This window comes from Phoca vitulina, unplaced genomic scaffold (assembly GCF_004348235.1).
Source record: "Phoca vitulina isolate PV1807 unplaced genomic scaffold, GSC_HSeal_1.0 scaffold13, whole genome shotgun sequence".
In the NCBI taxonomy this organism is placed as follows: domain Eukaryota; kingdom Metazoa; phylum Chordata; class Mammalia; order Carnivora; family Phocidae; genus Phoca; species Phoca vitulina.
The window spans coordinates 39,498,727-39,521,787 of NW_022589716.1; the positions used below are offsets into that span (position 1 = coordinate 39,498,727).

General features: G+C 38.1%; 1 protein-coding gene across 4 annotated transcripts; it reads left to right on the plus strand.

The window, feature by feature from the left end:
• On the plus strand, positions 1-23,061 carry THUMPD3 (THUMP domain containing 3). 4 transcript variants are annotated; one of them, XM_032411852.1, is made up of 10 exons: positions 1-538; positions 1,842-2,130; positions 3,197-3,274; positions 11,302-11,778; positions 13,277-13,407; positions 15,848-15,917; positions 18,497-18,612; positions 21,389-21,499; positions 22,142-22,265; positions 22,449-23,061. In XM_032411852.1, exons 2-10 carry the CDS (start codon positions 1,876-1,878, stop codon positions 22,596-22,598), a joined length of 1,512 nt encoding a protein of 503 aa, XP_032267743.1. In that variant the 5' UTR covers positions 1-538; positions 1,842-1,875; the 3' UTR covers positions 22,599-23,061. The 4 variants fall into 4 exon arrangements, with proteins under 4 accessions (XP_032267743.1, XP_032267744.1, XP_032267745.1 ...); XM_032411853.1 differs by having other exon boundaries at positions 1-521; XM_032411854.1 differs by lacking the exon at positions 1-538 and adding an exon at positions 549-942.

Below are 23,061 nucleotides of genomic sequence, written 5' to 3' on the forward strand. Positions count from 1 at the left end.
GTTTCAACAACACTGGGTCAGACGTGATGAGGAAGCATTCAGGAGTCACACCATCCAGATTCAAAACCCAGTTCTGCTTCTAAAACGCTGCGCCTGACATTTTGAGCAAGATATGGAACCTCTTTGAGACTCACTTTTTCCGACTTTAAAACTGGGATAGTCCGTGTCACTTCAAAGAGCTGTTGGAACAAATGAAATGACGCGTGTGAAGCTTACTCAGTGCTTGCATGGCGAAGCACGCTATAAAAGTTAGCTACTATGATGACAGGCCACAGGCTCCGGGGCTCTCCAGATTCAGCCTGTAGAGGATCCTGGCCCCAACGGCAACAGCCTGCTACCCCACATGCGGCGCCACCGCGCACAGACCTTTACGCGCACGTTCTTCTCTCCACGACCTTTCGCGGTCGCACTTCCCCAGCTCTGCGCATCTGGGATCGCGCAGCCTGACTTCCGTTTCCGGTGGAGTCGAGGCGGCTTCCGGCGGCGTGAGCTGAGCGCGTTGGTCTGGCGGAGCAAGAAGGGTCTGCGCTGGCGGCCGGTAACCGGGCGGTGGGTGGGAGCGGCCGGGTGTGGCGCATCTGACCCTCGGGAGGGAGGGACGACCTTTGTCTTGCGACCCGAGCCAACACCGAACTGGACTTCAACCCCATCCTGTTGCGGAGCATTTTTTGTTGCTTCTTCTAGGCCTTCACCCGCACCCCGGGATTCTTGTCACTGGGGCCCTGCGGGTGTGAGTCGGGAGACGTGGGTTTCATTCTAGCCTGCGCCAGTGATCGGCTCTCTCTGACCCTGGGCGGGATATGTCTGTCCTTTCGTGGGCTTCAGCTGCTTTATTTAGAAGATGGAAGTCGTATTCTCAGGGATTATGAGCTCCTTTGGGGCTGGAACTGACTTTTATTAGTGTTATACACTGTCGCCTGCCCGGGCACAGAGCAAGAACAGGTACTCTGTAGGTACTCTGTGCCTACTTGTGTTGTTTTGGGTCACAAAACCTTTGGGACATCTAGTGAGCGCTATTGATCCCCACTACCCACCTCTCTAAATTCCGCCCCGCCCCACCGCTTACAGACAGGACGTTTCACAGGTACCGTTGCCAGTCCATGGATCCCAGAGCCTGGCCTGTAGTAGACATTCAAACATTGGCAGTCATTATATCGTAGATGTTCAGTTAATCTTTTTTAAATGCACGACTCACTATCCACTTCACAGGAAGAAGATAGATATCCTCTTAGAAGGTTTTAATCGTGGGCCTGGCAGTATGTTCTTCTCACTTAAGTCTCCCAACAACTCTAGAAGAGAGGTATTAATTCCCGTTTTTGCAGATGAGGAAATTTAGGAATAGGAGAATAAACTTGTTTTAGGCCATTCACCTTGTGAATGGTGAGGGCAAGAATTCAGACCCATATCTGCAATTCCAAAGCCCTATGTTCTTAACTACTGGCTGAAAAAGGACTAGATGTAGAAATGTATTTGAATGTGTTCTAGCAGCCACTGTTGGGGAATTGTTAACAGTATGTGGTGGCTATTATCAACACAGATGGTCCCAAACCAGACATTTCGTGCTGTGGAAATACTATTTCTCTGTCTCCTTTTCTTCCGTAGCATCTATATTGCTTTTTAAATAATAGCACAGTTTACATCCTGTTCTCTGTGTCCATGTTCTTCAATCCTTTTATCTTTGGTGAATATTGATTCAGGTGTGTTGACCTCATACGGCAGTATCAGTTGTGTTGCCTTGTTATTCTGCTAACCCTCCAAAGCAGGTGTTTTTAATTATAGTTGAAATATGAGTTGATATGTTTAGGCATTATCTCTTTTTCTTTTTTGTACTGCTTTTAAAGGGACTGTATTAGGAATCTTGGAAGCACTGCCAACATGTCTGATGTTCAAGAAGCCACTAACCAACTCTTGGATGTGAACCTTCATGAGAACTGGAGGTCTATACAAGTGACAGGAAGTGATCCCAGAAGTGAGTCTGAGCACCTCCAAGTCACTGTTGGAGCCACTGTACCTACTGGTTTTGAGCAAACAGCTGCAGATGAAGTGAGAGAGAAATTGGGGTCATCATGCAAAATCAGCAAAGACCGGGGCAAGATATATTTTGACATTTCAGTGGAAAGTCTGGCTCAGGTTTGAATGAAGCAATATTTAAAATAGTTTTCTAAAAAGGTCATTTTATGATTATTTTCTGGCTTACAGACCCCTCTTGAATCCTTTTTGCTTTTCTTTGCTCTGCCCCACATCTGGTGATTTTAAAGTATTACTCATTTTCCATCCGGTACTGATTTGTAGGTTTGACTAGTAGGTTTCCTATGTTTTTAGAAGTGATCCTAATATTTCCTGAGGATGAGTTTCACTAGAAAGAATCCTGTGTGACTTTTGAAGAAATTCTGACTATCTGCCAAATGTCTTTGAATTTCTTTACTTCAACATCTAGCTGAAGTTTAGACTTTGGTGGTGAAGCAAATAAGGAGAGATTTTTCTTTTAATCTGTGTCAAAGAAATTCTTGCTCAAAAGTAATTAGGAATCACTGAAGGGAGAAGTCAGCAAACTGCCATCCCACTTGAATAAAAGCTAACCAATATTCATTACCATATAAGCATCGTGAGAGCAGGAATTGTCTGGGGTTTTTTGTGTTCTTAGTGTCTGGCATATAGTAGACACCCAGTAAGTATTTGGGGGATGTATTGGCAAGCAGATATTTTCTACCCAGTATCTTAGTTAATAACCTCAGCAGCTTTGTGAAGATAGGTGCTTTTATTATCCTCATTAATCATTAGGCTTAGGAATAAGTAATTTCTGCAGAGTCGCTCAGCTAGTAATAACAGCTGGGCCTCAAACCCTGTGCTCTTAACCACTACACTCTACAGTGTACCCTAGGGAGCCAAGAGGGAAATATGATAAAGCCCCACTTGACTTTCTTTATCTTCCTTTCTCCCCTAAACCTGTGTTTCCCCAGTAGCACTTCAAGCTATCTTTCCATCTTCGTTCTTACATTTCTGTAGGGAAATAGAAGCTAATGGGTAACCAAAAACATGGGAGACTGGGGATATGGGGAAAATTTAAAGTACAAATTACAGGTATTAGCTTCTTTAAAATGTTTATACCTAATTTTTATATTTAAATGTTGATAGTTCATGTGATTCAAAAGCTTTCTTAGAACTTTGTTTCTAACACTTTTTTTCTCTTCTCCAGGTTCATTGTCTGAGATCAGTTGATAACTTATTTGTGGTTGTTAAGCAGTTTAAAGATTACCAGTTCAAAGAAACAAAGGTGAGTTTTCCCAAACATGGTAGCTGACTTTCAGCCATCTTCCCCAAAGAGATTATTCCCACATTTTGCATTCTATCGTTTAGCATTACTGCTCCTTTTGTAATATAGAATACTGGGAGGCTTTTACAATAAAAATCAGAAATTTGTTGACAGCCCATTCCAAAAGTTGTTTTTATTTATTTATTTATTTATTTATTTTTAAAGATTTTATTTATTTATTTGAGAGAGAGAGCATGAGCAGGGGGAAGAGACAGGGAGAGGGAGAAGCAGATTCCCTGGTGAGCAGGGAGCCCGATGCGGGACTCGATCCCAAGACCCTGAGATCATGACCTGAGCTGAAGGCAGACGCTTAACCGACTGAGCCACCCAGGCGTCCCTTTATTTATTTATTTTTAAAGATTTATTTATTTGAGAGGAGAGAGAGTGTGTAGGGGAGTAGGGGCAGAGGGAGAGGGAGAATCTCAAGCCAGCTCCCCACTGAGCACGGAGCCCAATGTGGGGCCTGATCCCACAATCCTGAGATCATGACCTGAGCTGAAATCAAGAGTTGGACACTTAACTGACTGAGCCACCCAGGCACCCCAGCCAAGAGTTGTTTTTAAAAAAGTGAATATTGTGGGTAGTGGGCAAAACAGGTGAGAGAGGGTCAACAGGTACAAACTTAAAATTATAAAATAAGTCCTGGGGATGTAATTTATAGCATGATGACTATAACTGATACTGTACTGCATGTTTGCAAGTTGCTAATAGAGGAGATCTTAAAAGTTTTTATCACACAAAAAATTTTTAGAACTATGTAGAGTGACATGTTAACTAGACATTGTGATCATTTCACAATATATACAAATATTGAATCATGTTGTACACATGGAAACTAAAATAATATTGTATGTCAGTTACATCTCTTTTGTAAAAGATGAAAGAATAACAAAAAAGTCATTAATATAGAAAAATCTTGAAGTGTATAAGAAACAAAATAAATTGTTTGACTTTCTTACAAAAAAGTATATATTTTTTATTTTTATTTTTTTTTAGATTTTATTTATTTATTGGACAGAGAGAGACAAAACGAGAGAAGGAACACAAGCGGGGGGACTGGGAGAGGGAGAAGCAGGCTTCCCGCTGAGCAGGGAGCCTGATGCAGGGCTCGATCCCAGGACTCTGGGATCATGACCTGAGCCGAAGGCAGACACTTAACGACTGAGCCACCCAGGCGCCCCAAAAAAGTATATAGTTTAGATTAGCTTTGCTTATATATAGAATTGCTTCCAGACTGTGAATCAAAGTGACTGAATCATCTACAAATAACACTTTCTCTCACAGTTCTCCTTTTGCCCTTTCTTCTCTAACTTTATTTTTTGAAATAAAGTCAAAACAATATCTAAATACTCCTTCATTTGTTAAGACAAGTTTTGTTTCCAATTTGTACTTAGCATCTGATTCCTAAATATTGATATGCTGCCTAAGTTGGAAGTTTGAAAAATGGATTGCAGTAAGGCCTTAGTATTTTTCCACATTGTTTTTTGGTCAGGTTTCCAGAGTCAGATGCTTGAAAACTTTTTTCTTTCAGTTTTATTGCCTATATTAGAAACAGAGCGTTTTTAAAATCTGTGATATACTGCCTAATTCTCTAGTTTTTATTTATTGGCAACAGGTTGATTTCCAAAGCATTATTCAGTAACTGATCAAAGTGATATGAACCCATAGTCTAGAGAAAATAAAACCAGACCTAAAAGAATTCAGGCTGAAAATAGATTAAAATTTTATTAACTAAAAATTTAACTTTCAGCACTAGTATTATAACCCTGCAGACTTCTGATAATTATTGTCAACTGAATCATATCAATAAAACTAGAACATAACAGGCAGGCTACTGAAAATTTTTGCTGCTTAGTATTTGGAAATTTTAACAGCCAATTCTGTACATGAGTAAATGCTAACAGGCATTTTTAAAAACTATAAAAAAAAAAATTTTAAAAACCCTATAAAGTTCCATCTTAAATTCTGGCCTTTATTAATATTTTCTTAAATTCCTATGTTTTTGGCATCTTAGAGTTTGAATTATTTTGGATGGTTTTGAGCTCTACTTGGAGGTGGATTTGATACTATGTAGTGGTTCTACATGAGCCAGCTTTTCAGAATTGCTTTGTAAGTAACTGCAAAAGAGTTTGCTGGTGGATGTCCCAAAAGAAGAGCAGCAAGGATTAAGGTAGATTTTCAGATCTGTACAAGGACGTGTATGTGACCATGAAAAATTGTTAAGCCTTTCCCTTTATGGACTTATATTGCAACATAGCCCCATACCCTTGTTTTTAAATATTTGCTTCTTGCTTTCTGTTAACCATCAGTTTGTTTGTGGCATTATACTGTCCCATATCTTATGAGAAGCATATTAATTAGTATTCTAATAAGTCCTTTTTAAGTATTCAGATATCATGAATTGATTAACCTGTTTTAAAAAAAGGGGATATTATTTGTGCTTTATATGGGTTTTTTTTTTAAACTAGGTAATACATGTACTTAGAGCAAAATTGTAAAGACCCAAAGGATATGCAGTGAAAAGTGTTTGTTCCTCCATCTCCAAACCATGCAGTTCCCTCCCTTGAGGCAACAACTTCTGCCAATTTATTGGATATCCCTCTAGAGATATTTTATAAATATTTGCATTTTATGTACTTACACAAATGAAAGCATGCCACACATACTGTTCTGTGCTGTGCCTTTTCTCCTGTATCTTGAAGATCATGCCAATATCATGTTGGATTTCACTACATCATAATTCAGTCATTCCCATTTAGGACATTAGGGTTTTCATACTCTTGTTACTACAGTGGTTCAGCAAATATCCTGTATATATCCATCTACATATTCAATCTGTGGGTCATTTTTCTGTTTAATAAAATAGTTTATCTTACCAGTACTTATTGCTAGGTCAGAAATGTTTGGTCTTGGTCTGTCACATTTATGTTACACACATTCAGCTTTTTCTTATTTAAAGTTTCTTTATGTGTTTTCTTCGCATTTTTCCACATTGTTTTATACTAGTTTGGAAAGTTTTGTTTTTGTTTTGTGTTGTTTAGTTTGGTGCTGAAACCCCGGCTGTAAGGTTTCTTCTATTATAACTACAACTTTTTTTTTTTTTTTTAAGATTTTATTTATTTATTTGACAGAAGACACGGCGAGAGAGGGAACACAAGCAGGGAGAATGGGAGAGGGAGAAGCAGGCCTCCCGCAGAGCAGGGAGCCCGATGCGGGGCTCGATCCCAGGACCCTGGGATCATGACCTGAGCCGAAGGCAGACGCTTAACAACTGAGCCACCCAGGCTCCCCATAACTATAACTTTTAAACTACTATTTTATGTAGTAGTTTTTGAATCCCTGCTAAGAGCAGTGATGAAGTTAGCATATTTTCCACATCTCCCCTCCTCCTTTTTCACCCTCCAATTTTATTATTTTCTTAGTGTTGACCCCCGTGCTTTTATTTACTATTAATTTTTTTTTTTTTAAGTAGGCTCCACACCCAACATGGAGCCCAAAGTGGAGCTTGAACTCATGACCCTGAGATCAAGACCTGAGCTGAGATCAAGAGTTGGAAGCTTAACCAAATGAGCCACTGAGGACCCCAACCCCAGTGCTTTTAAATACATTTACTAATCAGCTTTAACGTCTGTCCTTTTATCTCTTCACAGAGGAAGATGTCAGCATCTCTTTCCTTCCTCCTTTAACTACATTCCAATTTGTGATATTTACAAATGACAGATTCTGCTCGTAATCATAATCCCTGTTTTCTTTTTATCTCTTGAATGGCATGAGTTCAGAAATGATTGTTTTTCACCTTTACATTTGATGAAGAGTTTAGGTATAAAATTTGGAGTCACGGTTTTCTTCCTGAAAAATATTGTAGGCAGTATTGTTTTTCTTCTAGCATTAAATGTTGCCATGGAAAATTCTGAAGCCATCTTGTTTTTTTCTCCTTTATTTGTTGCTTTATTGATATTTTTGCTTCATGCCCAGATTTTATTTGTAATCTCTGAAGTCTTACAAGTTCACCAGGATGTGTCTCATTGTCAGTAATGCCTTGTCAAGACATGACAGTCTGTAAAGAAGTTCATATCCACATACATTTCTTGAAATTTTTCTTGAATTATTATTATTTTTTTATTAAGTAAACTTTACACCCAGTGTGGGGCTCAAACTCACAACCTTGAGATCAAGAGTCACATGCTCTACCAACTAAGCCAGTTGCCCCTAAATTTTTTCTTTCATTATCTCAAATCCTTTCTTCACAGATAAACCAGTTATACATATGTAGGATCTCTTGACTTTCTTTCATGTTTTAAGATTTTCTTTAATCTTTTTTTTTACTTTTGCCCACTTGCGTTGTATTTGCTTTACCTTTCTCCACATCCCTTACTGTGTTTTCAGCAGTGTCTTTTGTATGTAGTGCTTTCAATATGGTCTCCATTTTGCAATGGTTTTATTTTTTCATTCCACTTGATTCTTTGAACTCTACAAGCTCCTGTTTAATCTTTTTATGGTGGCTCACCTCATCTTTCTGCTTTTATATCTCTGCTTGGAGCTCTTATTTAACCAAGGTATTTCCTCATTCCATTTTTTTTCTATCATAATATGCTTGATCACTGTTTTCACTGTGGCACTGTCTTTCTGGTCACTGTTTTCTGTCTGCTCTTTGTTTTTCTGTTCCTTTCCTCCTTTGTCCTTTTCTTATGTTCATATAAATCTCGTGCTGATAACTTTTGATGATTGCTCATCTGTGAATGAGGAAGTTCCTCCTGGACCTGCTGCTGATAGGCTCCTGTGGGAGGAACCAGGAACTGTTCCAGGCCATCAAGAAATTCCCCTGCTTGCTGTTAAGTTCCTTCTGACAAATGGTTGTAGGTGAATGAGGTCTCTCTTCCTTTTTTTTTTTTTTAAGAGCTTTATTGAGGTATAATTTCCATACTATTGCCTAAGTTCTTTTAACCAGTACTTCTCTCTAGCCTGAAGAGATCAGCAGCTTCAGGGTTATTTACACTGTAAAACATCTCTTTCCAAGCTCTACCTCATCAACATAGCAAATAGAGCATGTCTCTAAGATTCCTTGTTTAGCCTCCATTTCTCTCCCTTGCTTGTTCTTGGTATAAATGAAGTCCAGGGAAGCTCCTTCTGTCAGTATACATACTTCTCTGCTATTCCAAAGAACAGTTTATTTGCTACAACTTCGCAGACTGCTCTAACCTTTGTCTGAATCTATAGGCATTCTTCCTCTGGTGTCTTCCTGCACCTCTGTTTGACCTTCACTACACTTGGGAATTCTTATGTTAGAATTGTTATGTTATGGTTCAAGGTTACAGGTATGTAGATTCTATTAAGATAAAGTCGTTATTTCCGTTGTTGGTGGTGTTTAACCAACTGAGCCACCCAGGCGCCCCTTCCGTTGTTGGTGGTGTTTAGAATGGTGTCTGGAGAAAGAAAGGGGCTGTGCCGGTGTTCACCATCACATTAAACCTCCAAGTCCTATAGTTGCCCTTTATAAAATTATAAAATAATTTGTAAATAGAATTGAATTTGCCGAACCGAAATTTACCATTATTCATCAGGTTTCAATTAGTATCAAAACCCTCCCTCCTCCCCATTTCAAGTCTCAGTTCCATCAGTGAACACTGATCTCTTTCTAATTTGATCGTCAGTAGCATACACTGTCTATACCAGCACTCTGCAGTAGAACCTTCTCACTGGAATGTTTTGGGTCTACACTGTCCAACACAGTAACCACTAGCCATTAGCGTGTGAAATGTGGCTCATGTGATTGAGAAACTGAGGTTTGTTGTTGTTGTTTTTTTAATATATATATATTTTTAAATAAGCTCTACGCTCAGTGTGCAGCTTGAACTTAATGACCCTGAGATCAAGAGTCACATGTAAATAAATAAAACATTTAAAAAAAAAAGTCACATGTCCTACCAACTGAACCAGCCAGGTGCTCCTGAGCTTTTCATTTTAAATTATTTTACTTTCTTTCTTGTATTCTTTTATTTTTAAAGATTTATTTATTCGAAAGAGAGAGACGGTGAGAGAGAGTACACGAACAGGGGAGGGACAGAGGGAGAAGCAGGCTTCCTGCTGAGCCGGGAACCCCACCCAGGGCTCAAACCCAGGCCCCCAGGATCACAACCTGGGCTGAAGGCGGACCGCTTAACAACTGAGCCACCCAGGTGCCCCTCATTTTACTTTCAATAGCTACATGTGGCTAATGGCTGCTGAATTGGGCAGCACGGCCCTGCACCACCCATTTTAACATTAATCACATTATCCAGTAGCCATTTATTGAGCACTATTTGTATGCCATGCCCTGTTCTAGACATGTGGCTTACAGCAGTGGTCAAGACAGGTCAGGTCCTTTCCACCCGATTTCTGGGAGAAGCCTTGATGGTGAACAAAACATAAACCTAGTAACTTTCAGATAATGCTGAGCTCTGTAAAATAAAATGGGAAGAGAATGACTTGAAAGGACAGCTTTATGAAGAGCAGGTCTCTCAGAGGATATGCCTTTTAAATTACTATTAATAATGAGAAGGGAGCCAGCAGTGCAGAGACCACATGAAGCAAGTATCTTCAAAGTAGAGGTAAAAAGGGAGTGGGGGAGAGAACAGTTCTGAAGTGATGTAAGAGAAATAGGCAGAGGTCAGATTATGTTGGGCTCTTCGAGGAATTTAGATATTATATGTGCAGTGGGAAGCTACTGAGGGGCTTTAAGCAAGGGAGGGGCATGATCAGATTTACTTTTTTTTTTTAAGATTTTATTTATTTGAGAGAGAGAGAGCATGAGAGGAGGGTGGGTCAGAGGGAGAAGCAGACTCCTGGCTGAGCAGGGAGCCTGATGCGGGACTTGACCCTGGGACTCTGGGATCATGACCTGAGCTGAAGGCAGGCGCTCAACCGACTGAGCCACCCAGGCACCCGATCAGATTTACTTTTTTTTTTTTTTTTATTATACAGCCATTTAAAAATCTTTAATCAAATTTCATCAATTACCAGCCATATTACATGCCATGATTTAGCTTTCTATAAGCAACTTTGCTTTCTGTCTACAAATCAGTGTCAATGAAATAAAAAATAAAACAGTATCCTAGGCAAAGAATTTTATTAACCTTGTTTCAAACTTTATTCCCAGGCTTCTTCAGCTTAATTAGCTGCAAAGAATGAATTGTGTATAAGCAAAAACTGTAAAGAGCTGCAGTGTTCAAGGGGCTTGGACTTAAAAATATTAGAGATCTAGATTTTATCAGATCCATGAACAAAATTTTAAAAAGCAGTCGTAATATAAAATAGCAGCCCCCAGTAACTTCTTCAAATTTTATCTTCTTCAGAAGTTGACTCAATTCAGTTTGCTTCATTCTTGGAAGCTTCATTTTAAAAAGATTCTGGGTGCTATTAGAAATTGGAGAGATAACATTTTTCACTGCTTCTGGTTTCTTTTTCCTTTTAAAAAATACTAATTTTTAAGGGCACCTGGCTGGCTCAGTCAGTGGAGTGTGCAACTCTTGATCTTGGGGTCGTGAGTTTGAGCCCCACGTTGGATATAGAGATTACTTTAAAAATAAGTAAATAAATAATAATACTTTTTAAAAAATTGCTTTTAGAAGTAGTATATATACATAGCACAAAATTCAGAAGGAAGTCAGTCAGTGAGAGGTAAATTGCCCTCCCTCCCGTTTTTCATCCACCCACTTACCCTCCCTAGAGGCAACCATTTTTAATAGTTTCTGATTGCTTACATTTTAATCTTAAAGCCCAACTTCTGGTCTACCAGTCTAGTATTATTTTTAAGTTGCTTAATTTGTATTTATCTTAATTTTCAATGAAATTTTAATTTCTTTAATCGTAGACATTATCTTATTTCCTCTTCTGTTTTGCACTCCTACCACCCCCAGTGTAATGATTAATGTAGTCTATAGGCAAAGTGTAGGGATTTGTTCAATGAAAGTGGTGAGAGATGCATGGATTTCATTCTCTGTCCTTTATAGGAAGAAGTTCTAAAGGATTTTGAAGAACTGGCTGGGAAGCTTCCATGGTCAGACCCTTTAAAAGTATGGAAAATTAACACCAGTTTCAAGAAAAAAAAAACAAAGCGCAAAAAGATGAATCAGAGTTCAGGTAAAGAGAAGATTAATAATGGACAAGGAGACAAGACAGATGAGAAAGATGATAAAAAAGGATTCACTAACAATACCTTAGATTCCCATATCTTAGACTATTATGAAAATCCAGCCATCAGAGAAGAGATATCAACATTAGTAGGTGATGATTTGGCATCTTGCAAAGACGAGAAGGATGAAAGTTCAAAAGAAAAAACTCATCCTGAAGTGCTGAAGTTTAGAGTCACATGCAACCGGGCAGGAGAGAAACATTGCTTTTCCTCAAATGAGGCTGCAAGAGATTTTGGGGGTGCTGTTCAAGATTACTTTAAGTGGAAGGCTGACATGACCAACTTTGATGTGGAGGTACGTACAGGCTCTGATTATGATGATTCAAGAAGGCTGTCACAGATAGGTAGCATTTTTAGACTAACCAACTTTATGGACGGCTACATTGTGGCCACAGAGCTAATAGGATGTGGTTAACAGGAGCATGTGCTACGAGACAAATCTAGATTCAGATTTTGACTCTACAACTGCATAACTTTGGACAAGATACTGTCTCTGAGCCTCTGTTTTCAAGTGGAGCCATCAGTAGCATATACTTTTAAGTGTGTCCTGAAAGTTAAATGAGATAATACATTTTGGTATTTGGTTTGATACCTGCTGTATACTAAGTGCTCGGTAGATGGGAGCTATTAAGACTTGAGTTTTTTGGGGCGCTTGGGTGGCTCAGTCGGTTAAGTGGCTGCCTTCGGCTCAGGTCATGATCTCAGGGTCCTGGGATCGAGCCCCACATCGGGCTCCCTGCTCAGTGGGGAGTCTGCTTCTCCATCTGCCTCTGCCTGCCACTCCCTCTGCTTATGCTCTCTCTCTCTGGCAAATAAATAAAATCTTAAAAAAAAAAAAAAGCCTTGAGTTTTTTAATCTAGTACTTTTTACATTATGTGGACTTTCAGATTATAAAATTCAAACAGAGTTAAAGCAGTTATTTTGGTTTTTTTGTGTCTTGGTTGTAGACTTTTACTACTTAAAAAAAGTGGAGTACATATTTAAAATAAACCCCAGCCTCCTGGGGCACCTGGGTGGCTCAATTGGTTAAGCGACTGCCTTCGGCCCAGGTCATGATCCTGGAGTCCCAGATGGAATCCCGCATCAGGCTTCCTGGTGGGGGGGGGGGGGGGGGGGGGGGGTCGGCTTTGTCCTCTGCCCCTCCCCCCTCTCGTGCTCTCTCTCTCTCCCTCATTCTCTCTCTCTCAAATTTCTCAAAAAGTTAAAATTTTAAAAAATATGTATAACCCATAAACCTACAAAATATGTTGATATTGTAAAAATTCAGGGGATATCTGCTTATAGTAACTTACAGTGAATGAAAAGAGTAAAACAGGTTTTAAAATTTAAGAGTACATACTAGATGATTTCATTTATATGAAGTTCAAAAAAAGAAAACTAATTTGTGGTGGTGGTAGTCAGATTAATGATTACTTTTGGTGGGTACCGACTGTCAGAGGACAAGGGGAGCCTTCTGGCATGTGCTAGAAATACTGTATATCTTTATCTTGGTGGCAGTTACACAGTGTATATAGGTAAAAATTCCCTGCACTGTATATTTGGGATTTGTCCACTTTATGCAAAGTATAGCTCAATAATAAAGTAAAAAAAATTAATTAATAAAAAATCTTAGTGCAGTGTGAGCAATCCTAAAGCTTTTTTTTTTTTTTTTTTTTTTAAGATTTTCTTTTTAAGCAATCTCTACACCCAATGTGGGGCTTAAACTCACAACCCCGAGATTGAGAGTTGCATGCTCTACTCACTGAACCAGCCAAGTGCCCCTATTTTATTCTCTTTTGTTTTTCTTTTACAGGTTCTTTTGAACATCCATGATAATGAAATTGTTGTGGGCATTGCATTGACAGAAGAGAGTCTCCACCGAAGAAATATCACACATTTTGGACCTACAACACTTAGATCTACTCTTGCCTATGGGATGCTTAGGTAAGAGAATGGGTTTGCTATCTAGATTAAAGTGACACCTTGGGGGGCGCCTGGGTGGCTCAGTTGGTTAAGTGTCTGACTCTTGATTCAGCTCAGGTCATGATCTCAGGGTCCTGGGATCGAGCCCCATGTTGAGCTTTGTGCTCAGCGGAAAATCTGCTTGAGGATTCTCTCTCTCTCCCTCCTTCCCTCCCCCCCAACCCCTCGTTCTTTCTCTCTCTGCCCCTCCTGCTCTCTCTCTGTCTCTCTTTTTCTGTCTCTAAAATAAATAAATCATGGGGCACCTGGGTGGCTCAGTTGGTTAAGTGTCTGACTTCAGCTCAGGTCATGATCTCAGGTCAGGGGATCAAGCCCTTCGTCAGGCTCCCCACTCAGTAGGATGTCTGCTTCTCCCTCTCTCTCTCTCTCAAATAAATATATAAAATCTTTTAAAAAATAAATCTTTTTAAAAAGTGACACCTTGATTTGAGTTTTCCCTTTAAAACACCTGAATATTGTGTGAAGTACTGTGTTGGAATTTAGTGGATAAACAACAGGATGAAAAGCACATGATCTGTTTCTTTCTCTTGTATCCAATGTTGATTCCTTGTAATCCTGAAAATATCACTTAACTACCGTCTCCGTTTTCTTGATTTTAAAATGAGAACAGTAGTTTTCATCTGCCTCTGAACATTTCTGTTTACAAAGGATATACTGTATGTTGGGAAATACAGCAAATTTTGCTGTGTTTAATTTCTGTGCCATGAAGCGGATGAAAGCAGAGGTTTTTATATTTTTATTTATTTATTTTAAGTAATCTCTAAGCCCATTGTGGGGCTCTAACTCACAACCCAGAAATCAAGAGTCACATGCTCTACCAGCTGAGCCAGCCAGGCGCCCTGAAAGCAGAGATTTTTAAAATGTGTATGATATGGGGTGGGGGTAGGGGGCGGGGGCAAAAAAAGTGTATAATGTGTAAATTAACACAGGGAGCTTTTACTAACATTTTTTTTTTTTTTTTAAAGATTTTATTTATTTATTTGAGAGAGAGAATGAGATAGAGCATGAGAGGGTCAGAGGGAGAAGCAGACTCCCTACCGAGCAGGGAGCCCGATGCGGGACTCGATCCCGGGACTCCAGGATCATGACCTGAGCCGAAGGCAGTCACTTAACCAACTGAGCCACCCAGGCGCCCTTTTACTAACATTTTTAAAATTTATACTCACAGCATCTCAGGAATCATCGAGGATTTTCCACTTTTTCAAGTGCAAGACCTAGCTTGCTTTCTCGTTTGTCCTTTGCCCTTTTATTGGGTGCTTCTTTCCACCTCTAGGACAGGTTGTCTTCTCTAGGTTTCTGTTCTCCAGACTGCAAATGGGTTTGATGTGAAACTTAAAGGATTGTTAGTGAGGAGTAGATGTAGAAATATATGCTTAATACCTGTTACATAGTGTCTCGTATATCCTGGTATTGATTAATTGTTTATTAATTATTATAGTTCCTTCTCTTCCAGTCTTTGCTTCCTCTTTCACTCTGCTCACCCATGGAGTCACAGTTCAGCACAATTAGAACCTATCAATATAATGACAGTAATAGAATACTGGGCCCATTTGATAAAGGAACAGCTCCCAGTCTTCCTTCCTTCATTTAACAAACATTTATAATGTATTGCCAGGCATTATGGTAGGATCCAGGAACATGGAGACTTCTTTTGGGTGCAACTATTAGAAACCTGAGTAAGCTAGTTCAAGATAAAAAAAAACTGATGATTGCATAGGAAGGGGTATTTATAGGAAAGATACTGAGAAATCTTGGGGAATCCACAGAAAAACTGAAGGGTTGTTAAAAAGATTAAATGAGATAATGAATGCAAAGAGCTTAAATCCATGGCTTGGCAAATACAGAGTGCTCAAAGTAAAGCAGTTATTTTTGGCAAGGTTCTTACCTTTAAAATTAAATTCATAAAGAAAGGAATACTAAATGTCTAATTGCCAATAAACTTATTATCGATACTTATCAATACATGTTTTATTTGAAACAGTTGAGATTTTTTTTTTTCTTATGGAACAATACAGGTTTATATACAAAATAAAACTGTGTTTTCTAAAGAGATGGCTGGATAGATAGATACACACGTATATATTAAAAGATCTGGAAGCTCCCGGGTTTCGCTCCCCCCCCCCAAAAAAATAAAAGATATGGAAGCTAAATTCCATCTGTCAGTGAAATGTGATTTTGGATGAGTCAGAGGGTACTTTTAGTTATACGTAATTTTTTTTTAAGCTCTAGGATATAGAGTCAATCTCTTAATTACAAATTGATCTTTAAAATGAATATTGATTAGTGTTTCTTTATGCTAGCATAATAGGTCCTTGATCTTTTATAGCTTCAGGAATAGTCAGTGTGAAAGCCCCAGCTATTGATTGAAGTCTTTTCATATAGGCTGTTTTCTTTTCTATAGGCTCTGTGCTCCTCAACCTACTGATATAATAGTTGATCCGATGTGTGGAACAGGAGCAATACCAATAGAGGTAATGATGTTTCTTTATCTTTTGGATAAGCAAGTGATACATCTAGAATATTCTAGACCTAATGGGCAAATTACACATAATGAAATCATCAGAGTTGGGTCAGTGGACCCCCAAGAGTTTTAAAAGAATTGCACTAGTTTAAAAAAAAAATTAAAAAAGAAATTGCACTAGTAAAGCTGGGATTTTTGTGTGAAGGATATAACCACTTATTACAACTAGCTAAGGACTGGTAGATTATAAGTGATGGTTACTCAGTGGATTACAGAGGAGGCTGAGAGTTACAAACTGGTGAGTCCCTTTTTTATAAAAGACAAGCTGGTAGACTCGAAGGCACAAGCATAAACTGGAGGAAGGTGTTCCATCTCTATAAAGTGAGATTATGCTTCTTAATCCACATAGGCTCTTGGAGGGAGTAAATATAGTTGTAAAATGGAGAAACCTATGATAATGTTATTTAGATTTTTCAGGAAGTCTAATATGGTTACACACAAACACTCTTTTTTTTTTTTTTTTTTTTTAAGATTTTATTTATTTATTTGAGAGAGAGAGAATGAGAGAGAACACATGAGAGGGGGGAGGGTCAGAGGGAGAAGCAGACTCCCTACCGAGCAGGGAGCCCGATGCGGGACTCGATCCAGGGACTCCAGGATCATGACCTGAGCCGAAGGCAGTCGCCTAACCAACTGAGCCACCCAGGCGCCCACACACAAACACTCTTAAATAGTTTTCAAAATTACTGTGATACTAAGAGGACTCAAAAACTACTTAAAGCAAAACAGGAAATGGAAAGGCATTTTCTAAGTAGAGAACATTTAACAGGAGAGTCTCCTTGAATCAGTATTATCTAAACTTTTACAAATAATTTGGAAGAGGGTGCTCCTCTTTAAAATTGCTTAAATTTATTTGAAAAGATTGCTTAAATTTATGAGACATAGTAATTTCTTACATAGAGTATCTAAAGCCAGTGGGAATAAACTGCAAGGAGATACACAGATTCTATGAGTGGGCAGAAACTGGACAGATGAACAAATCCAAAGCAACCCACAAAGGGAAAAATAATATTCAAATTGCAATTAGAAAATGACATGTGTCATTTGGGAGCTAAAATCCCAGAAGGAAATCTTGGTAGTCTAGATGACTACTGTTTTCTGGTAGTGTGAGCTAGAGAAATTTACTGTTACTAAAGAGCTGCCCACAGAGAAAACTCAGTTGTTGTCAAGAATTCCAGAAACAAAGCAAAGTGTTCCTCTCTAGCATTAAACCTTGATGTACCTATGTCTGAAATAGAAGGGAAAGTTACTACATATCAAGAAATATACAACAGAGCTACAGAGTCCAGAAGAGCCCACCCTCCAAAAAGTTATAGAAAAAGGTTGAGGCATTTCCATGTAAGAGTAGACATGAGAATGTTAATATAGAAAAATCTATACTGATACATGATCAGAATGAACGAAGTTATGAAATGATTGACAGTATGTATACAGAATTGTCCACCCAAGTATAAAATAGTGATCTAGAGTTCTCCTTTTAAAATTTGGAAGTACTACAAAATCCATCTTTTTCAGAGGCCGAAAGTCTAAACAGATTGAGACAAAAAAATGAGTGTTGGGGAATCAGAATCACTTGAGAGGCTTTCATTAAATTCTGTAGGTCTCTTCTACATCACTCTCGAGTGTGTGGGAAAAAGAAAAGGCGATGAAGCCTTGTGTTCATGGATATGGGTGTATTACTGTTTACAAAGGAAGAAGAGTTATTTGTTCCTCATCCCTAAACAGAGGGCAGAACTTCCTCTGCTTTCATATCAGAAACGTGTGAATCTACATGGAACATTGTTCAGCCTAGGGTAGGGTGTCACCTCCATTCCACAAATGATATGTAACATTGGTATTTATGTTCTGTTGACATGTTTCTGACTTAACATTACAGAATCTTTTCAGGCGTGTGGTTATCATTCAAAGGCCTATGCAGTGGATATTATATTTTATTTTGAAATTTTCAAATACCCCAATATATCAGATTATATAAAATCCTGTAATCACAAAAGGGTATAGGTTGGTCACTTTAATTTGGTTAAGTTTTTCAAACCATGGTTGTATTTCAGGTCTGTAATGCTTACTATGTGCCAAACACTGCTGCCTGAGGGATTGCATAAAATATGAGACTTGTCCTTAGGGAGATTTCTTGAAAGGCAGACAGGTATAGAAATAATTAAAAACAAGTGCAGTGACAGAGTATGTAACAAAGTGCTTTGGGTTGGGGAGGCAAATGAGAGACAGCTAAGAGAGTTGGGGTTGATGTGAAAGAGTGTGACATTTGAGCTAGGTCTTGAAAGATGCATAGGAGTTCAGCAAGTGAGAAAGAACAGGAGGGCTTTTCAAGCAAGGGGAATAGCAAAGTTCACAACATGCAGTATTCTACCACTTTAGAAAACCATTGGATTATTGGATTGGATTGTCTAGTTTATTGACAGTCAATTGAAATGATTTTCCCTTTAATCATTTCTGGGTTTTGGGGGGTTTTTTTGTTTTTGTTTTTTGTAGTTTGATACTTTGGTTTTAATACATACTATTGTCTTTTAGGGGGCTACTGAATGGTCTAACTGTTATCATATTGCTGGTGATAATAATCCGTTGGCTGTGAATAGAGCAGCAAATAACATCTCATCTTTATTGACCAAGAGCCAAATTAAAGAAGGGTAAAAATTTAAAAGATTTTGTAGCATTTCTTAGACTTAGATAATCACTTTTCATATTGACTTCATGAATTAATACCCCCAGTGCATGGTGACATCATTGTAACTAAAATGAACATACTGTGAGACACCATTAAATTTTAAAACCGTTTATTGAAAATAACTTACAAAAATATTTTACTGTAATTTCCCCGCCCCATGCAACTCTGTTTATTTCTGTCTTCCTTTTTCTTATTTGTATATCTTTTTTGCTACATAGTGGAAAAATAATGTGTTGATTCATTTTAATTTTACAAATTTTCAAACACTTTGAATATTTTTATATAGTCTTTTCTAAATGACTACATATTTGTGTAGAAATTCTACAGTTTACAGCCTTTCTCTATTATTTGGCACTTTAAAGCAGTGTCAGAGTTGGAAGAAAGCTGAAAGCCATTTTCACATTACCTATAGGAGATCCTGACCAGTGGCCTTTCAGTCTGTCACCATCTCTAATGACTTTTGTCTCTGAAGGCTCTCAATTCCGTCTTTGCACGGCTTGGAGTTCTAGTCATGTCTTTTAGTGAACTGAATTCCTCTCTGTACCTTCTATGTATTTGTTTGTTTTAGACCCATTGGATCCATAAAGAAAAATCTTAGCTCTGTGTCACACGATGCTTGACATCAGACATTTGAAGGGCTCCCCAGAGTCCCCCTCCTCCTATCCCACTCCTCCAAAATCCTCTCTCCTGCAAGCAAAATATTCTAAGGTCCTTCAGCATATCCTGTCTATGCACTGGAAGTCCATTGGTGTCTGGGAAATTTTGTTTTTTTTAATCTATCTGTTGTTACAGTATCTTAAGCCCTGGCCCACTACTCCAGGTTACATTCAGTGATGCCACTTGTGCCGGCCTTTCACCGTTCTTTCAGTTTCATTTGTCTTTGGAAGAATTGGTTGAAATGTCACTTGGTCTTCCATTTCTTACCAGAGGCCTCATAAAATTGTTTCTGTGTTCTCCTCTGCTGATGCCCTTTATTTTCTCAGAAAGTGGCAGGAGTAGGTAGTGGTCAGCATATTTGTTGAAGTACAGATGCTCCATATCCTGAATACATAGCCCAGGGAAGTGGTTCTGTCCCATAATTGGCCTCACCAAACCTAGAAACAGCTGCCTCCATAACCCTTAATGTGAGGTTTGTATTTGTAAATAGAAATCAGTGGTTTTAAAAAATATGTATCTATTTGATGCAGATATTCCTATTTGTTAGTTATACATGGAATGCCTCATACTGTTTTAGGTCTGTATGTTGGTTATTCTCTTCTTTGCTAATTTTTTTCCCCTTTATTGATGAGAATCACCAGTGCTTTGTTTAGTTCTTTCATATACTGTTTGTTCTATGTTTTTATGCTCACTGCTTGTTTCTTTATTCCTATTTCCTGTTGAGGTTTTTAAAATTTGTTAAGTTACATGCTGTGTGTGGTTTTTTTTTAATGATAAATTTTCTCTATTTTGGTTTTTTTTTAAATCGTTGGTTGTGTACTTGTCTCACTGATCTAGTTGTTTAGGGCAGTGCTTTTCAAAATTTAATGTGCATATGAGTCACCTGGGGATCCTGGTAACTAGATTCAGTAGGTTTCAGATGGGACTTGGGAGTTTTGCGTTTCCTAGCAAGTTTATGGGTGATATTGATGCTGCTGGGGCTGTGGCCCAACTTTGAATAGCAAGGGTTTAGATCAGTTTTTGTACCTAAGTAGTTGAAAGGTTTTAACTTATTTTATTGATTAATTTTTATGGTACATTTTGTTGCGTATTTATTGAAATTTTCTTGGGGCTTAGTACATCACCAGTTTTTTTGAAACCTGATAAAACATTTTCAAACAAATTATTTCTATTTTCTATTTTATCTTGCTTTTCAGACACTCTGTACCTTTTTTGTCTATTCTACCTGTACTATTTCTATCAATCTGTCTTGATTTTACTATTTTTTGTTCACTTGTTTTGTTGCAGTTATTGGTACCTGTGATTGTGATTGATATGGCTATTTTCGAATCTGCGCTTTTTTCCCCCGTTATGGAGTGACTGCCTTTATTGCACATTTTCTCTTAAATTCTTCATTAACTCTCAATAGAATAACCATTCATTTCTGCTCACAATCTTTTATTTGCCTTTAATTCTTAGCCTGTGCCTTATTGCCTGTTGTATTTTGTTATATCAGCAGCTTTGCCTTAATGAGGAGGATTTGTATCATTTATATTCTTTTGTTACGTTTTTTCAACCTTCTTTTTCTTTGTCTTATTTTTTCATTGTGTGATACATGTTCAATTTTAAAACAAGTATCTCTGTTTTACTAATTTTACGTATCTGTTTCTTTAGGTTTCCTGTTATTGAAAGATCTACCAAACTTTAGATGTGTCACCTCATAATCTCTTTCCTGTGTTCATTGATGTTTTACATTCTGTTATATAATTTACTGCTTCATTACTGTTGTCAGTCATCTTTTGTAGTTCTTTGTGTTGCAATCTTGTTTACCCCTTAATCGATTTTCTTAAATTGTAGATGAAACCAGACATCTTTTGAAACCAACCTTAACCATTTTTTAAATTGTGATTACAGATTTTGTCATTAGAAAAGTTTTATCATATTAACTTAGGATTTCTTCTACATTTTGGTTTAAAATTTTGCTTATTGTTAATGTCACTGATATTGTCATTTTAGTAGCATTTTGTATTTTATAGCAGTCTCTTCAGAAATGTTTTTAGATTTCATACTTCAGAATAAGCACATTTCCTTTGTCCCCATAGCAAAGTGTCCTGGGGCTTGCCCATAGATGCTGTTCAGTGGGATATCTGCAATCTGCCATTGAGAACTGGCTCTGTGGACATTATTGTAACAGACATGCCATTTGGAAAAAGGTGGGACTTGGCTTTTAAAAAATGAGTTTTACCTTCACTTGTTAAACTTACCTTCTAAGAGCTCATTCTATCAGAATCTTCAATTCCTTTTAGTAGACTTAGAGCACTTTTTCACTTAAGAATTATATGATGGATTCACCCATTTTGTTTCTTCTGAGAACTCATGAATTAACTACATTTTGGTCCTGACCATCACAGGTTAATCCACTTCCTGGCCCATTGCTGAATTACAGGATACTTCACAAAGGCTGAGGAAAACTTGGTTCTAATTCTCAGAATAAATGTTTTCTCATCATTGGTTTGGTTTATGTAATCTGTTTATTACAGTCATTAAGAGGACAACTTATATAACTATTATAGTTGTCAAAAAACTGTTTTGTAGCCAGTTCATCTGTTTCATATTTCTTAACCAACTGAGCCATGCAGGTGCCCTGCTCATCTGTTTCATATTTCTAAGCCGTTTACTAATAAGTCAGATTACTCATTTTATTGGCATATAATGGCAAAGCCCTGGCTTCTAAAGGGCAACTATTTTTTTAGGTTTTAGCATTTTCTTATTGTAATGAGTTTTTAATTTCTCATTTCATATAGTTCTAGATGTTTATCTACTAAGTGTTTGATTCACTGGACCTTCTTTTATAGGATGGGCTCCAAAAAGAGAAACTGGAACCTTTATCCAGCTTGCCTACAGGAGATGAGCCGTGTCTGTAGACCAGGGACAGGCCGAGCTGCACTACTTACTCAGGACAAGAAATGCTTTACCAAGGTGCTGTAAATTAGCCCCAAAATTCACCCTGTGGCAACGTTAGGATCTTTTACTTAAACTTAGGGAAATTAGTTTGAGTAGGATTTGTTTTCTCTTCCCCCATAGTTTATTACTACCAACTACACTGCTGGTTGGTCTACAGATTGTCTGCTAATTACTTCTGTCCTTTTTGTGTATACACAGGCATTATCTGGAATGGGACATGTTTGGCGGAAGGTACATACTGTCTGGGTGAACATAGGGGGTCTTCATGCAGCAGTTTATCTTCTGAAACGTACACCTCAAGCTTTTGTTCATCCTTCAGAACAAGATAGGGAAAGAACTCCTTGGTGATGCAAAGAATGAAGATGGTTAATGGTATTTGTGCCTCCTAACACTGGGAATGTCAGCATGAAGAACTTGGTTTGAGAGAAAAACAGTGTTAATAAAATTGCAGTTTGCAGTTTAAACTGGTCTAAAGCTCTTCACCTTTGTTAGCAAAAGGTGTGAATGGAATTGAAGTTCTGAAGCAGAGCTTTGGAGCTCTTTTTGAAGAGCCGGGCAGTTACTACTTAAAATGCTTTCAAGATCCTAAGCCTACTAAAATGCCCTAGGATTTGGGTTTTGAGTATCTATTTTCAGGCTTCATAGCAGTTCCTGTTTTCCGTTGTAGCAGGTAGAAAGCTACCCTGGCCTAATGGAAAGGAAGAGAACATAATCAAAACATTTTGGGCTATACTACATTGCCTGTGCAGCTTTGCTCTTTATAGTTTCTCAAGTTGGTTTTACCTCACCCTTAATAAAATGAAGCATTCCA

Excerpts from the sequence above, each read along its gene's own strand:
- THUMPD3 (XM_032411852.1), top strand. The coding sequence starts at position 1,876 with ATGTCTGATGTTCAAGAAGCCACTAACCAACTCTTGGATGTGAACCTT. Across the intron at positions 3,275-11,301 it reads ACCAGTTCAAAGAAACAAAG|GAAGAAGTTCTAAAGGATTT; the intron begins GTGAGTTTTCCC and ends TGTCCTTTATAG. Across the intron at positions 22,266-22,448 it reads ACAAGAAATGCTTTACCAAG|GCATTATCTGGAATGGGACA; the intron begins GTGCTGTAAATT and ends GTGTATACACAG.